We start from the raw sequence: 27,804 nt of genomic DNA, 5'->3' as shown, positions 1-27,804 counted from the left end.
ATGATGAAAATAGTAGTGTCCTTTACATCATATTCCAAAGGTCACAATGATAACCAAGTGTGTTGTCATGTTTGTCATTCATGTTTCCATGCCAGTATTAAAGTTTTTTCTTGTTTTTCCTTATTCGCTTCAGTGCTCAACCCAGAAATTTTTTTAAGCTGGGTGGGAAGAAATTTTAGGTGGGTGGCAGCCCCTGTATTGTGACCAAACTCTTTGGTAACCACCCAAAAACAGCCGGGTGGGTGCTGAAAAGTGCCGGCTGGTGCGCCCAGCTAAAAGTGCCTGGGGAGAACCCAAACTTTAAATGCATCACTGGGCTAACAACCATTCATGCCATTTGATTTCTGTTCCCTTTATGCAACTACTACAAATTAACTTCTGGATTTACTCTATATATCTATAAAGAACAAAAAGAGTCATCCTTTAGTAAAAAAAAAAAAAAGAAACGTGCTTTTGGTTTGTTTGCATATAGCAAATTCGTATGACTAGCTGTCAGGACAAGTTTATTTATAGCGCTCAGGTAAAAAAATAAATATTATCTTTTAATATTTTTAATGTAAAAAAAGACACACATTTCCATATATGTGAGTCAACCATATCGGTGTCCATATACAATCAAACCTTTACATATTTACTAATAAATTCACATGTGCTTGTAGACCAGGAGATGCTTACTCTGTCCATGTATTGGATGAACCAGTCTGGAGGAAACTGAGGGGGTCTAACATCTGCAGTTGCACTGTTCTGTTCCTGAAAAGCAATAATATTAAAAGTATGATTTTTTAACTTAAAGTTCAGTTGAACCCTCAGTTTAAATTAGCTAAATATGGCGCATCAAAGGTTGTTAAGGGTATACACACATATACCATGAAAAATACAAAATCAGCTACAACAGAAGAAAATACATTGTGATTACCATAATCGCTGTAAACATTTCTTCATTCTGACTCTCTGGTTCTGCTGACCTAGGTACCAAGATACGCTGCGGCAAGGATCTTTTGCCAGTACAAGCTGGAGCAGTTATTCCTGGATCTGGTGTTTTAATGGACTGGGTGGTCTGAGACTGTTGATTCTTCTCATACACAATCATCTGAAGGACTCCTCCTTGTTTTACTGCAATCTAATATAGAAATACAGATTTAGATACATTGATACCGATATCAATGTAATAACTGTAATGAAGGTAATAAAAAAGGAAAGTCGCTACAACCAATTAACAAAACACACCTTCTATAAGATTAAAAAAAAGAAAAAAAAATAGGAGGCATTTATCAATTTTGTTACATACCAGTGAGAATGACCGATTTTTACATAATTAGGAAGCTTTGATACGTGTTTTAAGAGTTGGGGTGTTAAGTCAGCAAAAACTGCTGGGTGAGAGGATCCCATTAAGTAGTTTGTTCTATATTTTAGAATAATTCTAAGGCCAATTTTATGAGCATAGATGAACTATGTGATTGAAACGGTAGAATTTATGTAAATTAAAATACACTTATTCTTTAATCAAGGCCATTGCAGACATCCAACTTTTAGCATTTTATTTTATGTCTCTTGAAGAAATGTACAATCACAATCATGGTTATTTAAATTAAGGGTACCCAAGAGGCATATTTTAGAAATCAGTGTTATGGGAGAGACAATATCATTATGTAGATTAGAATAGTAACTGTGCACAATGGGGCATAACCAACTAAAAAGAACATTTCACAGAGAATGCCTTCATCTCTAAACAGTTTTTCTCAGGATTACCCGAGGATTCCTCCAACGTTTGATAGGGGTTCCTTGAGAAATGAGCAATTTGAACATCTCAGGTCAGTTTAACTATTTGGCCATTATTAATAAACAGGATTTTTATAGTGCCAACATATTACGCAGCGATGTACATTAAATAGGGGTTGCAAATGACAGACAGATACAGACAGTGACACAAGAGGAGAGTACCCTGCCCCGAAGAGCTTACAATCTCTGTACAGGTGACATTCTTCCCACAGGACATCAACATAGGAAGTATTTTTCCCAATGACCACCACACTAATGTCTTGTGTGCTGTGGATATAGTATATATTGCAGGGGTTCCCTAAGACTTGAAAGTTTTTTTTCAAGGCTCCCCCATGTTAAAAAGGTTGAGAAAGGCTGCTCTGGAAACTTAAACTTGTCCCAAGATATTAATCAATAACCATTAAATGAATCTCCTAAACCACATTGACACCAAAAGGTATCAGTTTAAAAGAAAAGGCCCCTGCTTCAGTGATAATCTAAACACAGGAAACTTAATGCATAAAGAAAGAAAAAACAATATTCGAATTTGCATACCTTTAAAGCTTCTTCATATTCAGCTGCAACAGAAAAAAAAAAACATTTGTTTAGAAAAAGGTTTATTATTTTTTGATTAACACATAATTATTACACAGACACAGTATCATACAATAAATGTGTTATTATAAATATGAATTAATATGGAAGCTGCCATTGCCAATTGAGATGTTAGGGTGTTGGCTTCCTTTGCTTTATTACTGACATTAAACATGCATGCATCCAGTGAAGTCTGCAAAGGGTGAACCCATATCCTGCATACTTGATTCAAGTCAGCGATTCACTAGGTAGTAAAACCTTCAGGATGCCACCCCTGGAACCTGCTAGCTATGTCAGAAATGCTAGCTCCTGTCAATCTTTCTCTATTTTCAAATTCCATGTGATATCACTATGTAAACTACATGTTTACCCTCATAACTGAAAAACAATTATTTTCTAAAATGTAGACCAGCTGGCAAATATTCCCAAGGAAATCAGACAGCTCTGTTACTTAGATTTACCTGCACCTTATGAATAAACAGAAATCTGGATTAGGTTTCTACTGTGATTTGTATGAATCACTATATGCTAAGCACAAAGAGATTAACAAACAGACTGCAGAACCAGGCAGCTCTCATCAAAATAAATATTGTATTCCCAAAACTAAATCCTTGCCAACGCTGTCAGGTATTTTCCCAACAGGGGTCAATGAACCCTGTAGTACTGCTTGATATTCCTGTTTAACCTCCCTTAAACCAGTGCAGATTGTGTAGACAAACCATCAGAATATCACGTTATAAATGTAAAGGCAAAATCTATACAGCACTAAAAAACACAAATTAATGCAACATTCGGTTTATCAATTATTAACATTATTATAAATAGAAGAAAAAAAAGTAGTTCAAGATTAGCAGTAGGCAGACTTGAAGCTAGCAACGAGTGCAGGCTTGCCTCTGAGTCCCATCAGATCTTCACATTCAGTAACAAAAGGAACAGGACAAGCCAAAAACTTTATTGGTCCTAGGATGAACCAGGGTGGTCACAGAGGGGCATGATAAGGCTCCACTGGGGGTGAAACACTTCTGCGTGTGGCTGTTTTGTGCTCACCATGGTTCACCTGAGACAAGTAAAGTTTTGAGCTGAAAATGGATTCACATCGTACAACCTGTCAATTTTCTTTGTTCTAGATCTCCTTAAAATCAGTTCTTCTATTTTGGGTAAATTGTTAAGAGACCTTAGTACAAGCAATTACATTCACTGTTGAAGCTGAGCCCCTGAAAGTTTTCTATTTGAGAAAACCTGTATGGATTGAGTTTAGGGACAGCCATTGCTAACCTATCCTTTTGAAAATGATAGTTGCCTAGCTGATCAAATGGACTCAATAGGTTCTGAGTCACCGATCTGAAACAAACATCTAAATCAGGAATTCTCACTAGACCCTAACTTTCTAATAAACTGTGACAGTTTAAGGACGAAGCAGCCAAGTAACTAGTAGTCAGAAAAGTAGGTCAGCAATAGTAGTTGTCTAACTACCCAAAAAAATTGTGAATATGTGATTATGCACATTTTTGTGGTATTATATCGTGGACTTTTCCTAAGGAAGCAGTATTACAATACTGCGAACACGTTACGAACAAATAAGTTCTTTCTTTTTTAAAAGCTGTTAACCATTGGGGTACACCAACTGTTGTTCCCTTTAAGCGCTGTATATTATAATTATTATGGTTGGTATGTTGCAATATTAAGACTATGGCCCTGATTTATTAAAGCTCTCCAAGGCTGGAGAGAGTTCACTTTCACCAGTGAAGCTGGGTGATCCAACAAACCTGGGGTGGATCTGGTCCAGGATTCAAAGCATTTGCTAGCAAAATATCAAATGACATTGAAGAAATCCATTCCAGGGTTGCTAGATCACCAAGCTTCACTGGTGAAAGTGTATTCTCTCCAGCCTTGGAGAGCTTTAATAAATCAGGCCCAATATGTGTTTCTTTTAAAGCAACCCCAAAATATTTTGTAATAATCAAATTACAAATGATCCAAACTCTAATCCAAACCACAACCCTTTGTCACTTCACTGAAAATATTAGGTTACTGAGGGTCCTAAGTAAATAATAAGTCATTACATCTGCCTCTGGAAACTATTTTTCTATAGAACTTCTGCAGCAATGTAATGTAATGTTAGGTTCTATGAATAGGGATCACAGGAGGAGTGGGGGGCACCCAGCAGCATTTTTCTTCGTAGGATATGACAGTGGTTTAGTGATGTGCCATGGAGGATCACTAAATGATGTCTGGGACCGCTATAAAAACACTAGATTTTCACCTGAGATAAGGGTTATTTATCTGGGGCAACAATCATTATATGTGTTTTATAGATTTAGAATCACCCACACACAGGGTTATACAGAACCATACTGCAGACTCCATCTCTTGGAGGGTATCACTTCAGACAATATAAACCCCATGGGTAAATCTCTTTAAGCAACATATGTTCTTACTAGGTATGTGAAGACTTGAAAGAAACAAGAGAAGACATAAAACAATGTGAAATATAATCAGTTTAGATACACTCACCTTGGCTGTTCACAGACACCTGTAGTAAAGAGAATGATACAAATGTGTTAAAAGAAGTATTTCATTTTGTGCAATAAATGTGTTTTGAAATCTCTGATTTCACCATGGTAAAAATATTGTTCTGATTTAGGGTTGTTCTCCTTTTTGATCAAGCCAGGATCCTTTTTGCAAATGTGCATTATTTTACAGTTAATCCCTGGGGGACCAATTTTCTGCTTTCTTAACACTTCTAAGGGTTTAGTAGAGGCTCTGACATAGCATGAGAGTTTCTAACTTTAGTACTTTTTGATGAAATATACAAGACTTTATGTGTCAACTAGCATTTTGCACAAGAAAATATATTGTTTTTAATACAACTTCATCCTACTAAAGCTTTGCACTGCTGAATGCTAAACAAAAGATCTGCATAGCTTGCATTCACAGATGAACATTATCAGGTCCAATCGAAATGAAATACAATAGAGATGATCTTTTATAAGTGAGGATTCGCTTAACTTTGCAAAGTTACATGAGGGCAGATTCACCTTATTCACAAAGCTAAAACAATGTTCAACCATTTCATTATGTCCAAGCAGGAATCATTTTTTTCTCCTGCACAATGTTGGGTCTTTTGATTTTTTTTATTTAAGCTAAACTGCACAAAAAATGTTAAAATAATCCTGTGAAAAAATAAATACATAAACAAAATAATTCCTTTTCAATAAATCATATAAAAACACACAAGAACCCTTGTATGCAGTATAGCTACATCTTGAATGTCTTACCATCTCTTTGTTCCTGTGTATCATTAAGTACCTGCAGGATCCCCTTCTGTTTCAGCCGCATTCTACAGCAACCCACAAGCAAACCCTTCCCAACACAACAATTAGCCAACAGGAACACTCCCCGTTGTGTATTTAAAACAGGGCTCAGTGGGTGCTAATGTGCATAGCAGGGAACATTTCTTACTAGCCGAAAGTTGATAGAGGAGGGATAGCGCTCTGCTGTAGACAATGGGCCTGATTTATTAAAGCTCTCCAAGGCTGGTGAGAATACATTTTCATCAGTTAAGCTGGGTGATCCAGCAAACCTAGAATGCATTTCTTCAAATCATTTGCTATTTACTAACAAATGTTTTCAATCCTGGACCAGATCCATTTCAGGTTTGCTGGATCACTCAGCTTCACTAATGAAAGTGTATCTTCTCCAGTCCTGGGAAGCTTTAATAAATCAGATCCAATGTGAAAGTAAATGCTCATACACTATCTATCCCTGCATCCACCACTCCCTTTTTAGTCACTTCTGCAATACCAATGCAGAAGAGGGAAGAATAGGAGTCCCATGACTTCATTTTTAAGGTAAGTATACTTTATAATATTATATATCTTTGTCTGTATCTTATATGCTTAAAAAACAGCAAATAAAAAAGCACATATAGCTTCCAATATGCTAGAAAGACATACCAGAGCAATGCGCATTCACACATATAGTACACCATGATGTGGAAAATCCCTAAATCCACCACAAAGAGAAATATTCTAGTAAAATGAAATTTAACCTTGTCACATGTTCTAAGCACACAATGAACTGATACAGACACACAGGTAACTATCATTTATATACAGTAACCCATCTTACCTCTTCATTTTCTTCATCTATGTATTTTATCTGTATGTCACTTAAATCAAACGATACAAGCACCTATGAAGACAAAACCAAAATGAATGTAAGATTTATAGCTTATTTTAAGTTCTTACAAATGATCGTTTCATAATGCTGACACCTATAAAAAAAATAGCAATGTATATAATCCCTGATAATGTACTTTTCGATTCTGCTGCAGTGTTCGTTTAGCTACTTCAAATCCACTATCATCATCAGTCAGCAGGAGAACCGTTGTCTGGGAGGGCAGCCAGTGTCAGGAATCCTATTATTAAAACCCAAACAATGGCTTCTGAAAAAATTCCCAATGCTTTCTGTACTGAAGACAATGGACACCGGGAACAATACCAACACCAATAGTGCAGCAGGTGGACTGAGCATACTGCAACTAGAATCTTTCCCAAAAATTATATTATTTTCTGAATACTCTGTAAGCATGTAAGATTTGGGTAATGTCCTAGTTTTAACCAATTAGCTCCCCCTATGTGTGCCCCAACATGTCAGTTAATGGATTGGTTGAGTTTCTCCAAATACTGTAACTTATGGTGTACTTATCACTCCACAATAATAATGAAAAAAATTGATGATGAATGAAGCAGAAAGAGCTCTTTGATTGGAGAATAATTTGTCAGAGTTACATGGCTGGGCTCTCCTCCAATCACATCTATTTTTGCTTCATTTAGAAGGAAGGTTTACTTCCCCAACTCTACCAAATGAGCACTGAAGCCCCATACACAGCAAATTGGAAAGTAAATAGCAGTAACTTTTTCAATTTGCTCCTTGAGGAAGGTAAGCAGTCAGTATCTGAATAAATTGGGATGCTCATTAAAAAACACATTGGGAGTCATCCTGAACAAAGGTACGATGGTAAATTTCTGTTGTTGGAAATGATCTTTAGTTAACACAAAGCTGTTTAAGTTTTCTGGAGAGAGGACGAGCACGAGGCACCCCCATTAATCCGCAGTCATTTCAGAAGTCAATTCTGGTCCACCGTCAACACCAGGATACCGTTGAACACATGATAAATTTTACATGTGTATAATGCTTTAAACTATTTAACAACTTAACAAAAATATCACCAAACCAAAAATTTGTGAGATGATTCTATCTTGATGTTGGATTGGCTGATTAAAGATGAACTCCAAGCTCATTTTTTCTTGCAGTGGACCTGACTAGGAGTAAGTAAATGGTACTTTGTTATATATCTCACCCTTTCTACCCCACAGGCTCCACTTCTGTGCAACCTGTCCCCAGCCTGTGCCATAAGCTGAACTGGGCTACATTTACAGCTTCTGGCATTATCCCCCACATTGCAAGGTCAATAGTCCTGTAAAGAGGAAGCCAAGGGCCCACCGACGGTACAAATCATGATGAAGGAAGAAGAGCGGGTCAACCACTGGGGAAGAAAAAAGTCCGACTGCAAGGTAAAGATTTTACTGAACTTGGGGTTCAGCTGATAAAATGAATCACTTGCTATCGCTAGAAGTTCCAGAAAACAGATCTTCCTACTAGAGTTCCATTTGACCCCGCTGTAATGTTTTCATTCAATGAAAGAGAGAAAGGTTTTCACACGTTCCCTACTGGGTTCTACATTTACCAGCTCAGAATATGAAACAGAACACCTGATAAGGACAGAGCAATTAATCCGGTTTTCTTTCATTTGCCCAAACCTATAGTATTTTGTTTAGGTGAAATTTAATGGTTGCTCTATCTGCACACCATGAGGCAAACAATTACTCCTAACTCCTAACAGTCTATTACAACAGCAAATGAAACAAGTGAAGACATTGGTTTCCTTTCTAATTGTGAAATGTTTTAGGCATATGACCATTTGTCACTGTATACAGTCTTAGGGAAAAAAAGAGAGACAATTTATAATAAGAAGAGATAATGAGGTATGATCCACCTGTTACCAAGTTTACATAAATTGTCATATGATTTCTCTGCTCGAGGCGTTGTCATGCTGTACCTTGTACCTGACTGTTGTGTAACTACATTACAATAACAAAAGCAGGCATGACTCACAGTTCCTGTTGCCAAGACATGGACGATTTTGCATTGTAATTATAGAAAAATAAAGTCACATGGCAAATTCAGCCCTGCAGCAGAAACTAGCCCCACATGAACAAAAATGCATTCAGAACAATGTTAGTAGGCCAATATGAACTGAATATTAAACACAAATATCAGAATATTCTTCGGCCAAGAAACTTTTATCTGCAACCATCGACAATGCTTCCTGATCGTCCTGTCTTTGTATTTGCTGTATAACAGCTCCTAACAAAAAACAAAACTGAATCGCCATTCTTTTGTACAGCAATATAGCTCAAGAGTAGACCAATCACATGTCATTAAATAGTTTAATGGTGGCTTCATCTAACAGGACATCAAATACCATTTTTAGATCATTCCTTGCCTAACAGAATACATGTGCTAGTTATCAGTCATATTAGACCAGAGCTAATAATACCAATATGCTCATACATGGGGAAAAACTCTACTTTTCTAAGTCATAAAACCTTACTTTTCTAAGTCATAAATCTGAGTCTAATAAAAAGGAAACTAGAATGGTTAAGGATCAGTTTAATTAAATTTTAAATGTATATGACAAAGGGTTCCCAGAGCACTGTGGGCTCTACAGAGATTATACAGCACAGCAGCACTTTTAGCACTGCAAGAACTTTGCTGTACACAGTGATTCTCGGGACTAATCTAACATTATTTGATCAGACTATATCTGGACCCCACTGGGATCCTTATTCTGTAACACATTTCAACAAGCCAATGGACTTAGTCATAAAAATTCTTTCTGCACTGTTAAAAATAAACATGTTAATAAATAGAAACCGGACCCACACCTGCTGACTGCATGGATGACAACATAATATGCAATAACCTTTAGAAAAGAATGTACACAGACATAAAAGATATTCAAGAACACGGGGAAATAAATGTAAGCAGGATGACTAAAGCTCACCATTGCCTCCACATCAGCCCAGGTCGTCTTTTCACAATCTGATACAAGAAAGCTCTGTGTCTCTCCTTTGCAGCTTACACATAGGTTGACGGGAGGTTCCATGTTTCTAGGTCTAAAAAAAGAAATATATAAGAAAAAGAAAGTTTAAGGTTTGTAAAGTCAATGAAGGATTCTGTAAACTGCAGGAAGACATTGATGTATTTGGCTATATACATGAGATTGGTGCTCTACATGTTTTGTCACAAAATGTATGCCCTGGTTTTGTAAAAACACCTTTTCACAGACGGAAGTCACAATACTACTATAATCATACCTTATTAGAATGATTTCAGATGATAGTAAATACTTTGCTACGACTACTACTCCACAACCCACCACTAATATTGACTGCAAGGCTCCACGGAGCATATTAATATCACTCATGAAATGGAGAATTCGGAATGGAAACCAACAAGGACATTCATTACTATTTATAATGTTTGTGATTATTACAGATCCCTGTTGCCCATGTAGCCAATGACATTGCCTGTCCCACGTCAAAAGGCTAACTATCAGATTAAAAGGTCAACTAGACATTTACAGGTTCATTAAACAACTGTCCATCATGCATGCACCACAGGTATGTATCTGCAAAGTTAGGAAAAAATCAGGTTCCAGACCAGTGTTTCTCAACTAGGGTTCAATGGAATCTTAGGGTTCCTCCAGAAGTTGCTAGCTAGGGGTTCCTTGAGCAACATTGCTTTCTTTGTAAGGGGCATTCTTCCTACCGACCAGCACACTAATGTACTGTGAGTTGTGCATATAGCAATTATACCACTGGCTCCCTAAATTATTTTAAGGGTTCCCCATGGTAAAAAGGTCAAGGAACACTGTTCTAGATCAGCGGTCGCCAACCGGTGGTGCGCGGCTCTGGCCAGTGTGCACACCAGCGGAGTTATAAGGAGGACCCTGCTGGGGGGGGGGGGGGGGGTCGTACCGGCCAGAGCCGTAGACCATGTCCTCTGTAGGGATTGCAGGTTTAGGGAGGTGGCCGGGTTGTCTCTGGACACAACCCACCAACACTGAGCCTGTGATGGGAGAGATGGTGGGTTCTGGCATCATGACATCACTAAAGGTGAAGTTTCTTCCCCTTTGAGTGATACAGGGCTCCCAGCGCATGCACGGTCTGGTGTCCGTGAAATTAGTGCTCAGTGACGTCCAAAAGGTTGGCGACCACTGTTCCAGATCAATGAGAAACATGACAACAGCATAAATCTTACTGAAAAGGAGCATAATAGGTATCATCTGCTGAGACTGAAAACAAATCTGTTCCTTGGAAGTCTTTGAATTTTTGTTTACTGGTTTCTGCTTATTGCATTTAAGTTATGATCAGAATACCAAATGCTTTTGATTTAATCAGTTTTTGTTCTATCACGCCCCATAAAAGTGTTGACAAGGATCCAGATTTTTCCAGCTTTTCTGACCTCAAGAAAATGAATAGGAAAGCCCGCTCTACAATTTTTTTTACGGACATGTCAGAAGTACGTAGACTTCTTTAGTTTCCTAATAGTGAGTACAATCCTTTCAGGGAGATAAAACAAATGGTGGATAGGAAAGGAACTGATGGTGAAGATCTGGGCTGAGGTTTGGTGGTGGGGAAAGATTATCGTGACCCATCTTTCTCCACCACCAAATCTCATCCCAGATTTTCACCATCAGTTCCTATCCCTTAAACACAACCTCACAGTGCCTGTTCCCACCATTTGTTTTACAAGGATGAAGGTTGGTGGGGCAGGGAACAGAGCATAATATCATCTTATCATATTCAGTGTTCTCCCCAGACCCCTTTAGCCGGGCGCACCACCCGGAACGTTTCAGTAACTATCCGGCTGTTTTTTAGTGGTTACTGAAAAGTTGGGTCATGATAAAGCGGCTTCCACTCTCCTACAATTTCTTCCCACTCAGCCTAAACATAAGGGAGAATACTGATAATTATAGAATGCAGAAAAAAAACATAAGTGTAGAAGACAAATGGAGAATGAATTAAAGTGTGACCCTGGGGTGGTGGGGGGTAAATAAAAGTATGAAGATCAGAAGAGGACAGTGGGCTTTATGTTTCTGAGAGCAGATAATAAAGATGAGAGATCAGAGCGGCAAAGCAAGATGAAAAGCACAAGTCTGTGTTATGGATAACATCTGATGGAATGTGAGTGGGGGGCCAGACTGTAAATATAAATAGGTATGTGCATCTAGATATCAGAGAACACACAGATCAGGCACAGAATATAGGCAGATTGTAGAGGAGCAATGATGGGAGTGGAGATGATGCCAATATCATGATAAAAAGGAAAGAATGCTTCCGGGGAAGATCAGACTGTAGGCGATAAAACAGAAATAGGCAGGAGGCGTTTATGGCTGGGAGTAAATAATGTGAAGAATGCAAACACCTTACATAAAGTCAGCTGTCCTCTATGATACAAGGGATGGAATTAGGAGACAGACTTGTTTCTGTACTGCACGGCTCTCCATATCACCCCAGCAGTTTGGAATTCTACAGAAAGCACGCCCGTCTGTGTGAAGTCACAACCCCTAAAGCCAATGTGAATATGTTACTAAATGTACTGGTCTCCTTGAGGAGACAATGGCCCTCCTAATGCTTTTCCCCCTGGGGTCACAGTAACAACTTCTTCCCCTCCTCGCTAAAGCCCCGTACAGATGTCATATGATGGCTTCTAATGAGATCATCAATCGATTGTGATCATTTCCAGTGACTGATGAACAAATGAGCGCTGTCCACACAGCACCAGAGAGAAGAAGGGGGTAGAGGAGCGAGTGACACCACAACTGTGCTCTCCTCCATATGAATGCACAGTGGTCCTTCTTGATCAGTTCTGCCACGGACACATTTTTGCCCACATTTTGCACATTTCTGTCCAAGACGATCACGATTGTTGGATGACAATCATCTTACGTGTGTACAAAGTTTTAGAATCAGACTTCTGTCTGACAATCAGAAGAGGAGATTCAGATTCTCTGCCTCTACCAGGACAGCCTATGAACTTATCTTAATTAGTGAGATTCAGATCTTCATGGAAGTTGCAGCTTTACTTTATGTTGCTGGAAACTTCTTGGAAAATCACATTGGTGACAAAAAAACATGCTGATAGGACAGGATAGGAAAGAGATGACTTTATCAGCCAAAAATGTGACCTAGTTGGGTTGCTTAAGCGCAACAGATTAAAATCAGGTCACTGGGCTGGCTGTGCCACACTGCAGGGCTGTATATATCTCAGTACAGCATGGACAGAAATGCAAATGTTTTGGCCCCAACTTTTGGGTTTTTTCGCTACCCCTCACTTAGGCTGCATTAACATTTAACATCACAGCCCTTTATTAGGGATTAATGGACAGCAAAGCACACAATCCTATAGGAGTGATACATTTTTTCAAATGTAATTTTCTTTTTAAAAAAAGTTTTTATCTATGCAGGAAGACTGTGTAGAAACTCCTGAAATTGTGTTTACCACTTCTGGACGAACACTAGGGGGCAACAAATAAGCTTCTTGCCAATAGGAAAACTACATGTCCCATGATTCCTTGCATTGTGTATCAGGGATGTGGTGTTTACACTTGTAGTCTCAGCTCTGTACAGCACTATGTGGTGGCAACAAATGAAGAAATTCTGAAAAGAGCATGAATTGTAGCCACAAGCATTAACGATATGCAGTTCTCTGCAAAGGATAGAAGAGATTTATGTGGACAAAATGAACACCAGGAGGAGGCAATGTATCATTAACACATACAAAAAACATGATTTTTTTTTTCTTTATTGACACTCTAATGTCTGACACCTAACGTCACATGTTAACGTGTGCTGCATATAGGAAATCCAGTAAACACATCACAGCGGACAAAAAATGTGCATTACCCTATGGGACACGATTTTGATTTTGCTAACCGGAGAAACTGAGGCTTCACCAAAACATTTGTCCCTTTAGAAGATTTATTTACACCTCATCTGGTGACTACTCCAAAAATGCAGAATTTCCCTTTAGTATTGAAGTCAATTTCACCAGGACCAATTACGGGTCTATGGCAGCCTTTCTCACCATGAGGAAGCCCTTCAAATAACTTTTTATGTCTTGGGGAACCCCGGCTGTTATTACTATACCCACAGCTCGCAGTACATTAGTGTGGTGGTCAATGTGAAGAATTCCTCTTACAATGCTGGCCAGTGGGAAGAATGTCACCCTTACAGATGTCACTTAAACTGACCTGAGAGGCACAAATCGCTAATTGTTCAAGTAACCCCGAGCAGGATCCCTGGTTGAGAAACACTGATCCAAGGACTTGTGTCACAGGTATCTATTTAGGACAATTGACAGCTTTATTTGACCTGCAGATGACCTCCTTTTCACCTCCTTTCCTATAGACTTGTAAAGGGGTCCTAAAGCCATTTGAAGTAAACAAAACCGCATCGACACAGACCCATCCCCTATTACAAACTCCTAGTACTAATAAAAGACTGATGGATAAAATGTGATGATATATATGATTGTGTATATATGTATGTATGATTATATATATATAATTTTATACATACACCTGGGACATTGCACACCAGGTGCCTTCTGATGACTCTATGAGGTCCCCTCCAATCAGACATCCCGTGATTTATATATAGATCATTGGAATTCTCTGTATTTTAGGATCTGGGACCTGGATCATGAATCCAGGGGTAACCCCAGACAATGGCCATCTGCTGCATGCAGTATTTGTATACACAGAGTGCTGATGTCACACAATGTATGCTCATCACATCTTACCATACACATTGCAATGCATCCATACAGCAATCACTGACAAGCGGCCTTACCTGCTGCAGCTGGCGCTCCCGGAATCCACCATTCCCCTAAGAAAGCAGCAGATCCCCCAACTCCGGCTGCTGCAGATCTCCGGCCTCCTTCAGCGCAGATTATTACCTACAACATGGCGAGCTGACGTCTACAGGAGACTAAAGCAGCCTCGTGATTGCTCAATGCTCATGTCAATCATCTATTACTCGGAGAGGATTGGAGGAAAGGCGGGGTTTGTTTAACAACACAGTCAGCCCCGGCTCCTTCCTGTAAACAAGGGGGCGTGGCTACAGACATGGACATGACGACTGGTTAGTTTACATGACGTCACATCGCACGAAGGAGAAGCGTGATAACCACAGGGGCAATAAAGGGGGGTGCCATAGGGGGGCAGTATACACTACAGGCAGTTAGAACCATTATAGGCCATTAGCTGTAGTTGACAGCTTTTGCTTACACCACGGCTTGTGGACAGCATTGTATACTATATAAGTTTGATAATAAAGATCTCCTGTATGTGTATTGTGTGGTTAAAATAAAGAAACAATGCATATGTAATGAACAGTAACATACAGCAGTTGTATTTTGTTAGAGAGATGTCCCCCTACTTCCTGTTATGGATCCCAACGAAAAGTCAGGGAACATCTCTACAATGACTTTGAAAATTTCCCCTGATTTCCTGTTCTTGTGTCAGCTCAGAGTTTTCCCCTCACATTCCTGCTAACATTGGTGATCACAACAATTTGAGAGAATATATGAGGTAGTAATAACCTGATCCCAGGCCCAACCCCTGAACACAAAGCTTTGCCTCTTGGGGTCTTTTTACTTTTTCTGTAATTCACTTTTCTTTACTGGCACATGATTGGATGATTACATTTACCATAGATTAACACAGATTTAGATTCTCTGCATTATTAGACAATGAGTGAAGGGGTACCAGGCTGACATCTAGTGGCAAGAAAGAATTACTACCAGAGACAGCGCTGGATGTGAGGTGAGGATTGCAGAGACAACTGCTCCATGGACATACACAGCCATTGTTCTAAATCTACTACATGGAGGGTGTTATGTGGTCCAGATATACTGAACATACACAGCCATTCATCATACCATCACCCATTCTGATTTGTTTGTAGAAGAAGGCAGGGAAGTGGGTGTGTTTCCTAGGTTTTAAGTGGGAGGGGCATGGTAATGGTAGAAGGCAGGGAAGTGGGTGTGTTCTCCAGGTATTCAGGGGAGGGGCATGGTAATGGTAGAAGGAGGGAAGTGGGTGTGTTCTCCAGGTATTCAGGGGAGGGGCATGGTAATGGTAGAAGGTAGGGAAGTGGGTGTGTTCTCCAGGTATTCAGGGGGAGGGCATGTTAGTGGTAAAATACAGGGGGGTGGTTGTGTTCTCCAGGTGTTTACACACTGAAGTCATAAATATTTTCTATTTGAAAGATGATTGTTTAAGTCATGTGTGATGCTGAAGTGTATTTATATACAATGTATACAGCTCAATCATTGTAAATAAATACAAGTCAGCCTTAGCACCAGCTAGTGGACTAGTTGATATTGACAGCCACATTTAAAAACCTTCCCACAACTTTACCTGACGAAAATTAAATTTTTTAGAATCTTTCTTCACTTGGGACATTTTCCCACACATGTCTGAATTCCCTCATTGTGGTTATGGTGATCACTTCCTCTCTGCCACTTGTGAGTTATAAAGGGCTTGGGAGTCTGCACATAGTTTATTTTTTACTAATAACCAACGTTCGATGAACAGTTTGACAAATATTGTAATATATATTATTGTAAACATAAGCCCCTGCTTTCAGAAAAAATATAGAAGTTTGATATAAAGTATTGAATCTAACACTCAGCGTGCATGGTGGCGAATCTATTGCTACCATTGAAAACACAAGGACCCAGAGGATCTTGCACCAAAGAATGTATGGTAAATTGCAGATTCATTGCATTATAAGTATGCTCCAAATGTTTGAGGGTTTATATAATTTTTTTGCCAGAAATATAGATTTTAAAATGTCTATAAAACATGTATATATATATATATATATATATATATATATATATATATATATAATATTATATATATATATATATATAAATATACATAAAAATGTGCAGAATTGCTGGCAGCAAAAGGTCAATATGTAAATCTGTGGAAGAATGCTGCAGTTTTCTACCTCCAGTTCTTCCAGGAGTGTTGCAGCTTTGCACAAGCAGACAGCAGAAAGCTGCTCTCTCTTCCTTTGTCCCACTTCTGGTTTTCTTCAGCAGTCTGAGTATCGGGTGATTTTGAGTGTAAAAAAGAAGTGTTCATTAGGGATGAGTGACAAAGCCTCTGGCATTCTCGCGAAAATTTCCTCGAATTTCCGATGGTCTGCAAAATTTTGGCGAACCAGTTTCGCAGACCCATCGGAAGTTCCAGGAAATCAGTACAGGAGGATTTCCAGGGCTGCATTCATTCATGCAGCCCTGGGAATCCTCCTGTGTGCGATCCCTGGGCACGAGAGGTTATTTAACCTCTAGTGCCCGGGGATCACAGTGGATTTCCAGGGCACTAAAGGTTAAATAACCTCTAGTTCCCGGGCATCGCAGTGGATTTCCAGGGCACTAAAGGGTAATTAACCTCTAGTACCCAGGGATTTCAGTGGATTTCCAGGGCAATAGGGGTTAATTAACCTCTAGTGCCCCGGCATCGCAGTGGATTTCCAGGGCTGCATTCATTCATGCAGCCTTGGGAATCCTGTGTGCGATCCCTGGCACTGAGGGTTAATTGGGGACCCCAAAAAAAAGTCTCCCCATTCAAAACCTCTGATGTTCTCAAATTGGCTGAGGAAAGGAAAATCCTGATGACGCTTGAACCTACATCACACATCCAGGGGGGCTCTGGCTGCTCCTTCTGCGCAGAAGGGGAATTTTACCACCAAGAGGTAAGAGATGCACATGCATGAGATTGGCTCTCTTTTTTTCCCCCTTTACAGCGGCCATGACATCTGATCTCTCACCTGTGCAGCGCAAAACCCGGTGACGTAGAAAGAGGACCGAAAGAGAAGGCAGAAGATGGCGGCGCCCAGCACTTCAAAGAAGAACGAAGAGGTATTCCAGGACGACGCAGGACCGGATCGTGGGATGGACCAGCGCCATCGAGGGATCTGCAGGATTTGGGTAAGTGTCATTTTTTTATTTTTCACTTTCTTTCCACTTTCACAGTACAAGATTGATAATAAATTCATAAATTATGTTCACCCTGAATTTCCAGTCATGTGCAATGACATTTCAAGGATTATGCCAGCATACGAATGGATGGTCACATTTAGCATAAATTACCTAATTCACCAAGTTTAATGAAAATTCAACACAGCTTAGTAAATGAGGAGAATTCACATCACTATTAACACACAGTGAATTTTTTTTTTTTATATATATAGAGCAGTTCCATGTGTACAGCTTTATTTACACTTTCTGAACAGGCAGGGCGGTGTAAACATTCACACAGCGCCCTCTGCTGTCTTCCCTGCCCTACATCTCCAATATGCAGCAGCTACGTCCCAACATCGCCTCTTCCTGTGTTTACAAGCCTGCGAGCATCCCAGGCATGCGCAGAGCAGTGTAAGTAGGAAGTGGCATAAAGCGCTCTATTGGCTAGTGTAGGAATGAGGGCGTGGACTTTTGGTTTCTCATCAATGAGCGAATTCGCTATAGAATTCCTATTGGTCAGAAGTCACTCCGGAGCTTTAGTGTTGCCAAGGTTACAGGTGAGGTCTGGGTGGTGCAAGGCAAGTAGAGGCGGGGAGAGGGAGCCCAGCGCGCGAGTGTTGAAAGAGCGGGATCTGCCTGAGGTACCGGGGTAATGGCGGGACGGGGTGCTGAGGGTGTCACTCTGATACTACTGACTACTCTGATACTTCGCGGTCACCCTTACGGTGACAGGCTGACTGGAAAGTGCTGTGTCTCCCCACAACACACCCCAATATACAACGGGGCTGACTATGCAGTGCCATGAGGGGAGTATCGCCATTTCTGAAGGCTTCAGCAGTTTTTACATAATCAACATATTTTTGGGTTCTGCTTCTTGTATTTTTAAGTCACTTGATGACACTATAAAAAATCACTTCTGCAACAAGAAGTAAATGGCCATGTTTGGTTTTGGGTTGGTGGTGGTATTGTCATGTATGGGGCCTATTGGATGCCGCGCGCTACAACTGGGTTTGTGTTGATCAATGCAACCTGATGGACGTGACGTGACTGGGCCACAGGTATCCGTGAGATGCCGCCATGAGAACCATGGTTCTGCTTCAGCTCCCTGTTATAGGAAAAAAATTAGTGAGGTTCACACCCGCCTGAGTTGTGACCCATTGACAGCTGGGCCACCTCTCTGTCCATGTGAACTGACCCCCCCAAAGGCTTAAATAATTCCAGGCCCAGAGGATCTTATTGTGTCCAAGTAAAATAAATACATTTTGCTTTGTTTCTATTTTTGTTTAATGCCTTTCAATAAATAACTGATACTTAGGCAATGTACACACGTGCAATCATTGTCGTTGGAAAGGATCTTTCATGAGAAATGACTGCACAATGTATGAACGAGCGCTGTACATTCTGCTCTATGGAGAGCGGAGAACGATGGAGCGGTACCCCACTGCGCTCCCTCTCATTCACTTCCATTATGCTCGTCCGTGGATCCGCCAGGATGATCGTTCATACGATGGATGACGAGCACTGTACACACGAAAGATTCTCCGATATCAGCCCTGAGATAGAAAACTAACAGATCAACAATTATTTTAAATCGATCGTATGGTGCACGATTCTGTATATGCTGTAACGATACGATCATTCAAACATAATCCAACAATAATGTGCACACTAGATACGATTGTTTGAACGATTAAGAAAGTGAAAGTGTACCTCAGAACAATCCACGATCACTGAATGACCACACACACAATAGCGAACGATTGCTGGATCAGCCAGGACAGTCGTTTGTTTCCAGCAACATTCCTCCTTCATTGGCGTCAATGTGCACTTTTTTTGTTCATTTTTTTGTTCATCGTTCATTTCCAATGACAATTATTGCACGGGTGTACGTAGCTTAAGGCTAGTTACACATGTTTAATAATTGTCATTGTCAAGGATTCTGAAAGATTCTTTCCAACAACAAAAGACTTATAACGATGTATGAATGAGTGCTGTACATACAGCGCCATTCTGCTCTAAGGAGAGGGGAGGTGGTGAATAATGGATCATTTGTTGTCCGTGGATCCGCCAGGACGGTCTTTTGGACGATGGATGATGAGCCCTGTATGTCAAGCTGCGTACACATGTCAGATTTTTCTCGCCTGATAATCGGCATCGGCCAGATATCGGGCGAGAATCTGGCGTGTGTACAGTCGGCGTCGTTCATCGTCTGTGGATCCGTCCTGGCGGATCCACGAACGATGATCGACGAGCGATCCTAATGCAAGGGAAGGGGAGAGCGCGCAGCAGGGTGCCACTCCGTCGCTCTCCCCCTCCCCTCTCCATAGAGCAGAACAGTGCTATATGTACAGCACCGTTCATGCATCGTGTAGTCCTTTGTCATTGGAAAGGATCGTGAAAGATCCTTTCCAATGACAAAAATTGCACGTGTGTACGCAGCTTAAGAGGTTCGTATGATATCAGTGCTGAGACGATTATCAGCCAGGAACCACTGCAAGTGTGTATCTAGCCTAAGGAAACCCCTCTCAATCCTGGAAAAAAAACACAATGGCAGGATTGTTTGTGTTGTGAAAAAATGTTTAAAATGTCACAGTACCCAATAGTATGCCCCCCTTGGTATGGTGAGGTGATTGTGCTGGGGGTAGTGAAGTGGTTAAGAAAAACATAATATTGTTTGATTTTGTAAATGTCAGATCAGAACGTTTTCTGATTCCACCATGCTTAATATAATATATTAATACCTTTTTAAGGTGAGAAGACAGAATGTCGTGTGCCACTGTAGACCCTGAAGATATTCACAATGTCCTGTCTGTCATGCAAAAGAATCTGGAATGTCCCATATGGTAAGTGACAGCTTCTTCACTCCAACAAAGGCATATGAATCCAAAGGAGTCAGACCTATGGAGACCCAAACATGAAGTGTTTGTAGGAAGAGTGATAATTCTAGTGTACATTATGCAAATATTCATTATAGGTATCCTCATCCTCATGTAACAAATGTTTGACATAAAAAATTTAAGGCAGTGCTTCTCAACCAGGGTTCCTCCAGTTATTGCTATGAGTTCCTTGAGCAATGAACAGTTTGTGACTCTCAGGTCAGTTTAATTGATACCAGTGATCTGTAAGGGTGACATTCTTCCCACTGTATGAAGTATTCTTCCCACAGAACACCACACACTGTGTGGATCTAGTAATTATAATAAATATAGCAGGGGTTCCCTGACGACCTGAAAAATAAAGCGTACCTAAATTCAACGTTTTTACTTAGATAGACAACCCTTCTAGGTACATTAAAAATGTTGGTGTTTTTTTTTTGTTTTTTTACTGCAACACCATTTAAAAAAAAAAAAAAAGTTTCAGCACCACGGTGATCAGGACTTATTGGGACCACAGAGCCTCCCGGGATACCTACATCACGCATGCACAGAAGGGGTATTTTCCTCCTAGGGGAAAGGGATGCTGATCTTGCGCATGTGCAGTGAGACCTGCTCCCTATTATTTTCCCCCTTCACAGTGGCTTTCTCACCTGATCTCGCACCTCTGCAGTGCGAGATCGGGTGACAAAGAAGATGGAAGATGGCAGCGCCCGGCTCGAAGATGAATTCCAGGACGACGCGGGACCAGTTCGTGGAAGGTAAGTGTAATTTTTTGGTTTTTAATTTAGTTTACTTTAAACTATAAAAAAAAAATTCTGTATCCTGGTTTCTAACAAACCGCCCCAATAGTGCTTCATGTCGTGGGGGTCACGGTGCTCCAGATCTGGGGCTTCTTTGACTTTGCGTTGTGACCATTGGATGTTAGTGACAGCTGTAGTTCAGCGCCAAGCCCAGCTATTGTGCTTCCTTTTCTGCTTTGGAGAACAGCAAAAGGGTTTTGACATTGTATTTAGAAGCTACGTGCTGTGATTTCAGCTTCCCTTTAGATATGTCAAAGTTTGTCCTGTAGTCACTGCATAGGTTGTTAAAAAAATAAGGCCATTTCAGTGTAATTGTCATATGCACACAAAAATCAGATTTTAACAGTTCTGATATTTTGCACTGCAATGCTGTTTACTGAGTAAGGGCTACGGGACTTTAGTGGTAAAAAATTCAAATGAAAATCACACAATTAGGAAACCGTGAAAACTGTCTTTCCCAAATGCCGTTCAATCTGTTTAGACTTCACATCTCTGTGCTGTGCTATCACTTGTTGCCACAATATACACTGATTGATGCTCTGCAGTGTTATCCCAACCTTGTTGATTGAACCTAGGTGTGATCTCGACCTATAAAGATACCTATGAATGATGACCCCAGAATTATTGCTTTTGCTTTATCAGCTTTCTGTCTTTAAATAAGCTGGGGTTTGATAAATGTTCACTGATTTCAAGTTGTTCACCACCCTGACCTCGCCATGATGGTCTTAGGTACCTAGGTTGGACAGGTAACCCCAGGGGACAAGATGGATGAGGAGTCATCACTTTCCTTAGCACAGAAGTGACCCAGTGTAATTACAGCTGCCATAATAACTTGTACAAGAAAGTTGGCAACCAAGAGTAAAATGGTAAACTTCTGGCTTCTATAGTATCCAGAAGTCTAATTTGTTAAATGATTTTCCTGACAACCTTTCAGTATTTATTCCCCGCATATACTGAAGCAAAGTTTTTAACTACATGAAAACATTCAATACTTATAAATACTTAATGCAGATAGAAGAGAATACTTTATGTGTAATCAACTTACAGAAGCTTCAGGAAGATGGCATCATTCCTTGTACATATAGACAAGTATGTCTGTGAGGCTTTGTAAATATGAAAAATGAAAATATAACAATGAGGCTGCTGTGCCATTTGCTATTAAGCATATTTTTGAAGCTTTTATGTTGCTGTCCAGATAACTCATATGGTAATAATGTCATAATATGTCATATGGTAATTTCGGCAATGTATATATATTTTCCATGTTTGTAAGGTTGATTTGGTGCCATAATTCATGTTCTTTTGAGGTACAACGCCGGTACATAATGGCAGTATTATAATATTTTCTTTTAGTACTAAGTTTTTAGCTGCTTGTATATAAATTGGTAGAAGACCCTTAAGTCTACACCAACTGTTTTACCAGCATTTGACCTGAGCATTTGAAAGCGCATGTTTGAAATTCCTGTGCTTTCAAATGATGTTCTACACCAGGGAGCGTTTAAAAGAATGCTCCTTGCTTCATTTTAAAATTGTTTTTAAACTCTTATAAACGCCTATAAATGTTTCCATTTTGAAATGCTTTAAAATACTTGCATAAACTCCTATAAACACATTCAAAAGTTGTATGGGCATTTAAAAAAACAGTCCGTGTAGATGAAGCCTTATTTAGAACACTTGAGGCTGATTGCAGCTTCTTTCCAGCAAGATTGTACGCTGCTTCCAGATCTTGTGGAGTAAAAAATATATATTTTGCATGAATTTACATGGTGGTGGGTCAAAGTAGGGTTTGCTTTTTTTATCCTTTTACACAGTACCACATACTGGTTACCAACAACAGGCTTGTTTTAACATTAACTTGCAGTGTAATGGCAATGAGTTCCAAATTATGAACTCTCACCTCACCATGAATTGTGACAATATATTGTATTATACTATGCACTCTTCACCTAGTGTAACATTCATGGAAGCTGTAGTGTGTGTGTATATATATATATATATATGTGTACGAGGATATGTGGACAAAGCAGCAAGATCTGTATTTCTTTGTAGGTGGAAATCCAACACCTTCTTTAATATAATTTGTTACTTCAGATGCTGAATGGTATCATTTCTTACTCTCCTTGGTTAGAAAGGGTATCTTTTTGTTGATTAGTCTTTCGGCGTGACAATGACGATCTGTTTCTCTGCTTTGATAAAACTAATTGTGTCCCATAGTTGAATACTGTACAGTACTGCTATCATTGTGTATGAGCAGCCACAAAACATTTCCACTAGATGTCACTCAAACATTTTTACCTAAATTTAGGAGTGAGAATTGGAAATTATTTTTCTTCTAGTTGACTTCAGAGAGAAATAAACACACATTATCAATTATATATAAAAGGCACATATTGGAAAAGGTCTTTATTATCTTACAAAATCAGAAATTGACACATAAGCTGCACCCCCCTCTCCAAGAAAAGGAAAGAAGGCAGAATGCCTGTTCTGTCAGTTGTGATAACTCGTAAAATCTGGTATTACGTTATTATAGTCTTTACAAGCTTTGTGCTGATATAGACAGCTGGTGATATCACATTTGATGCATGACTATACAATGCAATGCATAAAGATGTGATCTATCATTACCACATGACACAATGTGAATATCATATACAAAGCCTCAGTAGTAGTGTTATTATAAAATATAACTGCTGCATTGCTACAGAAAATGTGACATATGGTGTTTTTGCTACAGTGTTCAATAGAAATCTGTATATGGCGCCTTGTGGTTCCAAAGTATAAACTCTCCATATAATGCATTGCCAATCACTAATGTCATACACAAGGGGCCAGCTGTTGTTTAAACATATTGCACCTCTCTAATACCACATTATATATTCCTCTCATGTAGACAGATTCCACAAACACTGCATCCCCATGTGTGTTTTGGATGTATATTGTGCTATAAACATTTAGAGCATACAATAAAACCTGGATTCATTGTATTCATCCAAGGCTGTAATAGACTTACAAGGAGCTTGGTGTGTCATTATGAATTGTACTTCAACTCCTTCAGACTGCGCAACACACGGCTGTGCAAAACTATGCATTGTGTGTGTGTGTGTGTGTGTGTGTGTGTGTTACTCCATGCAGAATGTGTTGTCAGTGACATTAAAAGTGAATAGATTTCCACAATGTACAGTAATTCAGTGTGCAATGTGTAGTATTAATTGACCCTAAAGTGGAATGTAATGACATACCTAACCTACACATTAAAACCTGCTAATGTGAAAGCAAAGCAGAGAATTGACAACCTATTCTCATCCTACTGTCAAAAAGCCTGAATTAGGTTCTCTTAAAGTAAACTTGGGGAGGGAGGGGGACTCACTGACCTTTATCTTTGAAGATCTATCCTGGTTCAGGTCCCGCCTCGTCCAGATATACTCCTTCGTGGGCGGGTGCCAATATCTTCTTTGCCCTTCTTATGTGTGAGGCATTTTTTATCCCATTGAAGAAAAAGCTAGTTATGTGCATGCCCCATCCCGAAAGAGCAGCCAAAAGCCTCCCGGAATCCATGATGTATATATCCCAGGAGGCTCTGCGCTCCGTGGCGATCAACACTGAAAGGGGAAGGGGGGGTTACTGGGTTTTTTTTTTTTTTTTTTTTTTTTAAGCATTTTAAACTCCCTCTCCAAAAAAAGAAGGTATGTTTTACCTATATAAAAGGTTGTCTACCCTTTTATGCAAGGTAAAAATTTTAATTTTGCTCCGCTTTAGGTTAACCATGTTTTTCTAGATTCTGTTACCCATTTTACAGAAAAAACCCTCAGCCTTATTGGCCATTGCTATTTCTTCCACAGGACTGCTCCTCTTCCACAGCTCTGCTATGTATCCCTACTGGTTACCACTAAGATATTCTCCTTAACAAGGTGTCCGGGGAAGTTCGCCTGCCAATACTGTGTCCTGTTTTCTGTCTGGTCATCAGACTTTCTATATCTGCCATGGAAAATTGTTTAGCATTTAATTTGCCTTAATAGGGAAAAGTACTGTTTCTGCTGTCTTAGTATGGCTCCATGGCAGTGCAGTCTGCAGGCACTGACTTGCTGCTGACTGACCCTTTATAGTAGATATATTATACATGTTTAGCAGTTCTATTCAACATTGATGCTGTATTGATTTTATTATATTAATTTATCCATGAATTGGTGTTTGGCCCGGGGGAGCATTTTAATACATAGACCTTGTTCTGCTCAGCTATAAATGGTATATAACCAGGGGACCCCACTAATACTCTTTATGGACCAGAACAAATTTTACATTCCAGTTATTGATCGAATGCAAAGGCAATAAGTTTTTCACTCAGTATGCCTGAATTACATCCACATGTCAATTTTTATTGTTCTGCATGTTAATTACTTGTGACAAAATAAACAGTTTTTAAAAAAATTATGTAAACCAATAAAAAATTGTGATCATATCTTAAGTATTTTTAATTCTGTATGATTTGAAGACGAATCCCAAAAATACTGTAATTTGTCTATATTTACCATAAATGTTTCTTCTACAAAGCATTAAAACATTATTCACATTTAGAGGTATTTTATGTATACCGGAAGAAGTTTACAATGGTGGGAAAAAAAAATTATATATATATATATATATATATATATATATATATATATATATATATATATATATATATATTTATATTTGTTAATTTTGAGCTATCTCTGGCCTCCTGTAAAACTCCCAGTCAGGGCAATGAATAGCCTATTGATGATGAGAGCACAGGGAAGCTGGATTTTCTAACACCGGGCACTCTCTTTTTATTTATTTTTTTTCATCTGACTCCAATATGTGTGAGATCATTCATATCTCATGTTGGTTATTCTAATTATCTAGATTTCTTCACTGTAAAGGAATATCTGTGGGGACTTAAATGCAGTATTGACAGCCCAAGGTCTGGATTATCTTTTAAAAAAAGTGCTATTTTATGCAGAGTACTTTCACAGAGCTTATATTTTAGACCAATGTTTACAATGACACGGAATGTAACTGTGACCATTTGTACCACAAATTCCTTAAAGAGAGACCATTAGAAACGCCACGTTTTGATGTCAGCCTATCTGGCTTTGCAGGACTATATATTACATGTAATGAAATTGCTCAAACCTCTACTCTAGATTATAGCTGAGGCTCATTATAGTGTTAACCTCCCCTGAAACAAATTTTCTGGCCATTAACGCCAGAAAACTTTCCATTGGGGTAGGTTATGTGAAGCCTGTATTTTTAAGTACAGCGCACTTGTATTAAGCTTTACGTTCCCTCATTTACTGGTCAGGATATATAGTATATTAGGACTCAAATGATCTGACTGTGTGGGTCAGTAGCAGCTTTCTCTGTAAATCCTGCCCAACACGCATTACTTTTCTCTTTATTGCTGCACCTTTGTTGTTGGTGCTGCAAACCTTCCCATTAGAGCTTCCCATAAGACAAATAGCTCTTAACTGCAGTGTATGTGTATTGATGAAATTTAATTTATTCACAAAATGCTTCTTGGAGCAAACTTCTGTAAGGAAAATGACAAGAGATTCTTTTTTCTGCCTTATTCTCAGATGTTATCAAAAGAGACCATGTAAAGTAAGGTTTTCAAAGCCTGACTGATCTCTGAAAGTCAAATCACCTTGTTTCATTTATGTGGTTCTAAAGAAGCAAGCTCTACTATTTCTGTATAGAGGCTATTGTGCCAACTCCATGTAACCCAACAGTTAGACATGCATTTTATTTGTCATTGATGGAATTTAAAATAATAACTTTGAGGGCTTCAAAAATATTAGAACAGAAGTTTGAATACATAGCTGCCGGCTAAACATTGTGGGGGATGATTGATAGAAACTTTTATTCTCACTCAGAACCATTTGTGGCTATCAAACTAAAATGTATCCACCATATTCTGTATATTTATCTCAAGCTGACCTAAAGATTCTCAGGTTTAAATTTGTTTTCTTGTTTGTAATTTCATTATATTATACCCTTTTCCTTATATAAAGCATACATTTCTATCACTTGAGATTTCTACAAAATAAAGGAGCTGGATGTAAACCTTTGAAATGTAACAATGAATGTGTAACAATGAATAGACAACAGATTGAGTTATCATGTTTGCTTTTGCTCCTCCACCATTCATTTATAGGCTTCATTCCAAAGGCAGAAATGTGATTAAGCAGCAATGAAAGGCAGATCACCATTCTTGCTGTGCTGTTTGGCATGGTCTTATAAATTTCAACACTTTTAAACAGAAATACACATTTTTTGGCATGGAAATCATTTTATACAGCACAGTGGCTCAGAGGATAGCACTCTTGACTTCTTAAGCTCTAGGTCCCAGGTTCAAATCTCATTTCTGCATGGAGTTTGCTGCTTCACCTCATGTTTGTGTGGCTTTCTTTCAGGTACTCCAGTGTCCTCCCACATTCCAAAAACATGCAGTTAGGTTATTGGCTTCTCCCCCAAATTGACTTTAGACTATTAAAGACATATGACTATGGTAGCGACATTAGATTGTGAGCCCCTTTCAGGGACAGCTCAGTTATAGACAGTTAAATAAGTTACATTTTTTCTTG

The 27,804-nt window shown here is 39.2% G+C and overlaps 2 protein-coding genes across 5 annotated transcripts in view; one reads left to right on the top strand and one right to left on the bottom strand.

Annotated features, from left to right (window-relative positions):
* Window positions 1–14,482, bottom strand: part of NBR1 (NBR1 autophagy cargo receptor) — a 35,803-nt gene extending 21,321 nt beyond the window's left edge. For 2 of the 3 annotated variants that reach the window (XM_072404021.1, XM_072404022.1), the window contains exons 1-7: window positions 14,340–14,482; window positions 9,485–9,596; window positions 6,484–6,546; window positions 4,867–4,885; window positions 2,314–2,336; window positions 917–1,120; window positions 676–750 (exon numbers count right to left, since the gene is read on the bottom strand). In XM_072404021.1, the coding sequence (XP_072260122.1) occupies window positions 676–750; window positions 917–1,120; window positions 2,314–2,336; window positions 4,867–4,885; window positions 6,484–6,546; window positions 9,485–9,596; window positions 14,340–14,371 (528 nt within the window). In that variant the 5' untranslated portion in view covers window positions 14,372–14,482. Of the gene's footprint in view, window positions 1–675; window positions 751–916; window positions 1,121–2,313; window positions 2,337–4,685; window positions 4,806–4,866; window positions 4,886–6,483; window positions 6,547–9,484; window positions 9,597–14,339 lie in introns of those variants that run through there. The other variant, XM_072404023.1, reaches the window with a different exon arrangement.
* Window positions 14,483–18,094: 3,612 nt separating this feature from the next.
* BRCA1 (BRCA1 DNA repair associated) overlaps window positions 18,095–27,804 on the top strand; it is an 87,056-nt gene continuing 77,346 nt past the window's right edge. For both annotated transcript variants that reach the window (XR_011919754.1, XM_072404020.1), the window contains exons 1-2: window positions 18,095–18,167; window positions 20,277–20,369. Coding sequence is in view for 1 of the 2 variants with exons in the window: in XM_072404020.1 (XP_072260121.1) it covers window positions 20,290–20,369 (80 nt within the window). In the remaining variant the exon portion in view is untranslated. The remainder of the gene's footprint in view (window positions 18,168–20,276; window positions 20,370–27,804) is intronic.

Source organism: Pyxicephalus adspersus, chromosome 3 (genome assembly GCF_032062135.1).
Source record: "Pyxicephalus adspersus chromosome 3, UCB_Pads_2.0, whole genome shotgun sequence".
Lineage (NCBI taxonomy): Eukaryota > Metazoa > Chordata > Amphibia > Anura > Pyxicephalidae > Pyxicephalus > Pyxicephalus adspersus.
Note: the sequence above shows the minus strand (reverse complement) of the source record. Positions and strands in the feature narration are given on the sequence as shown.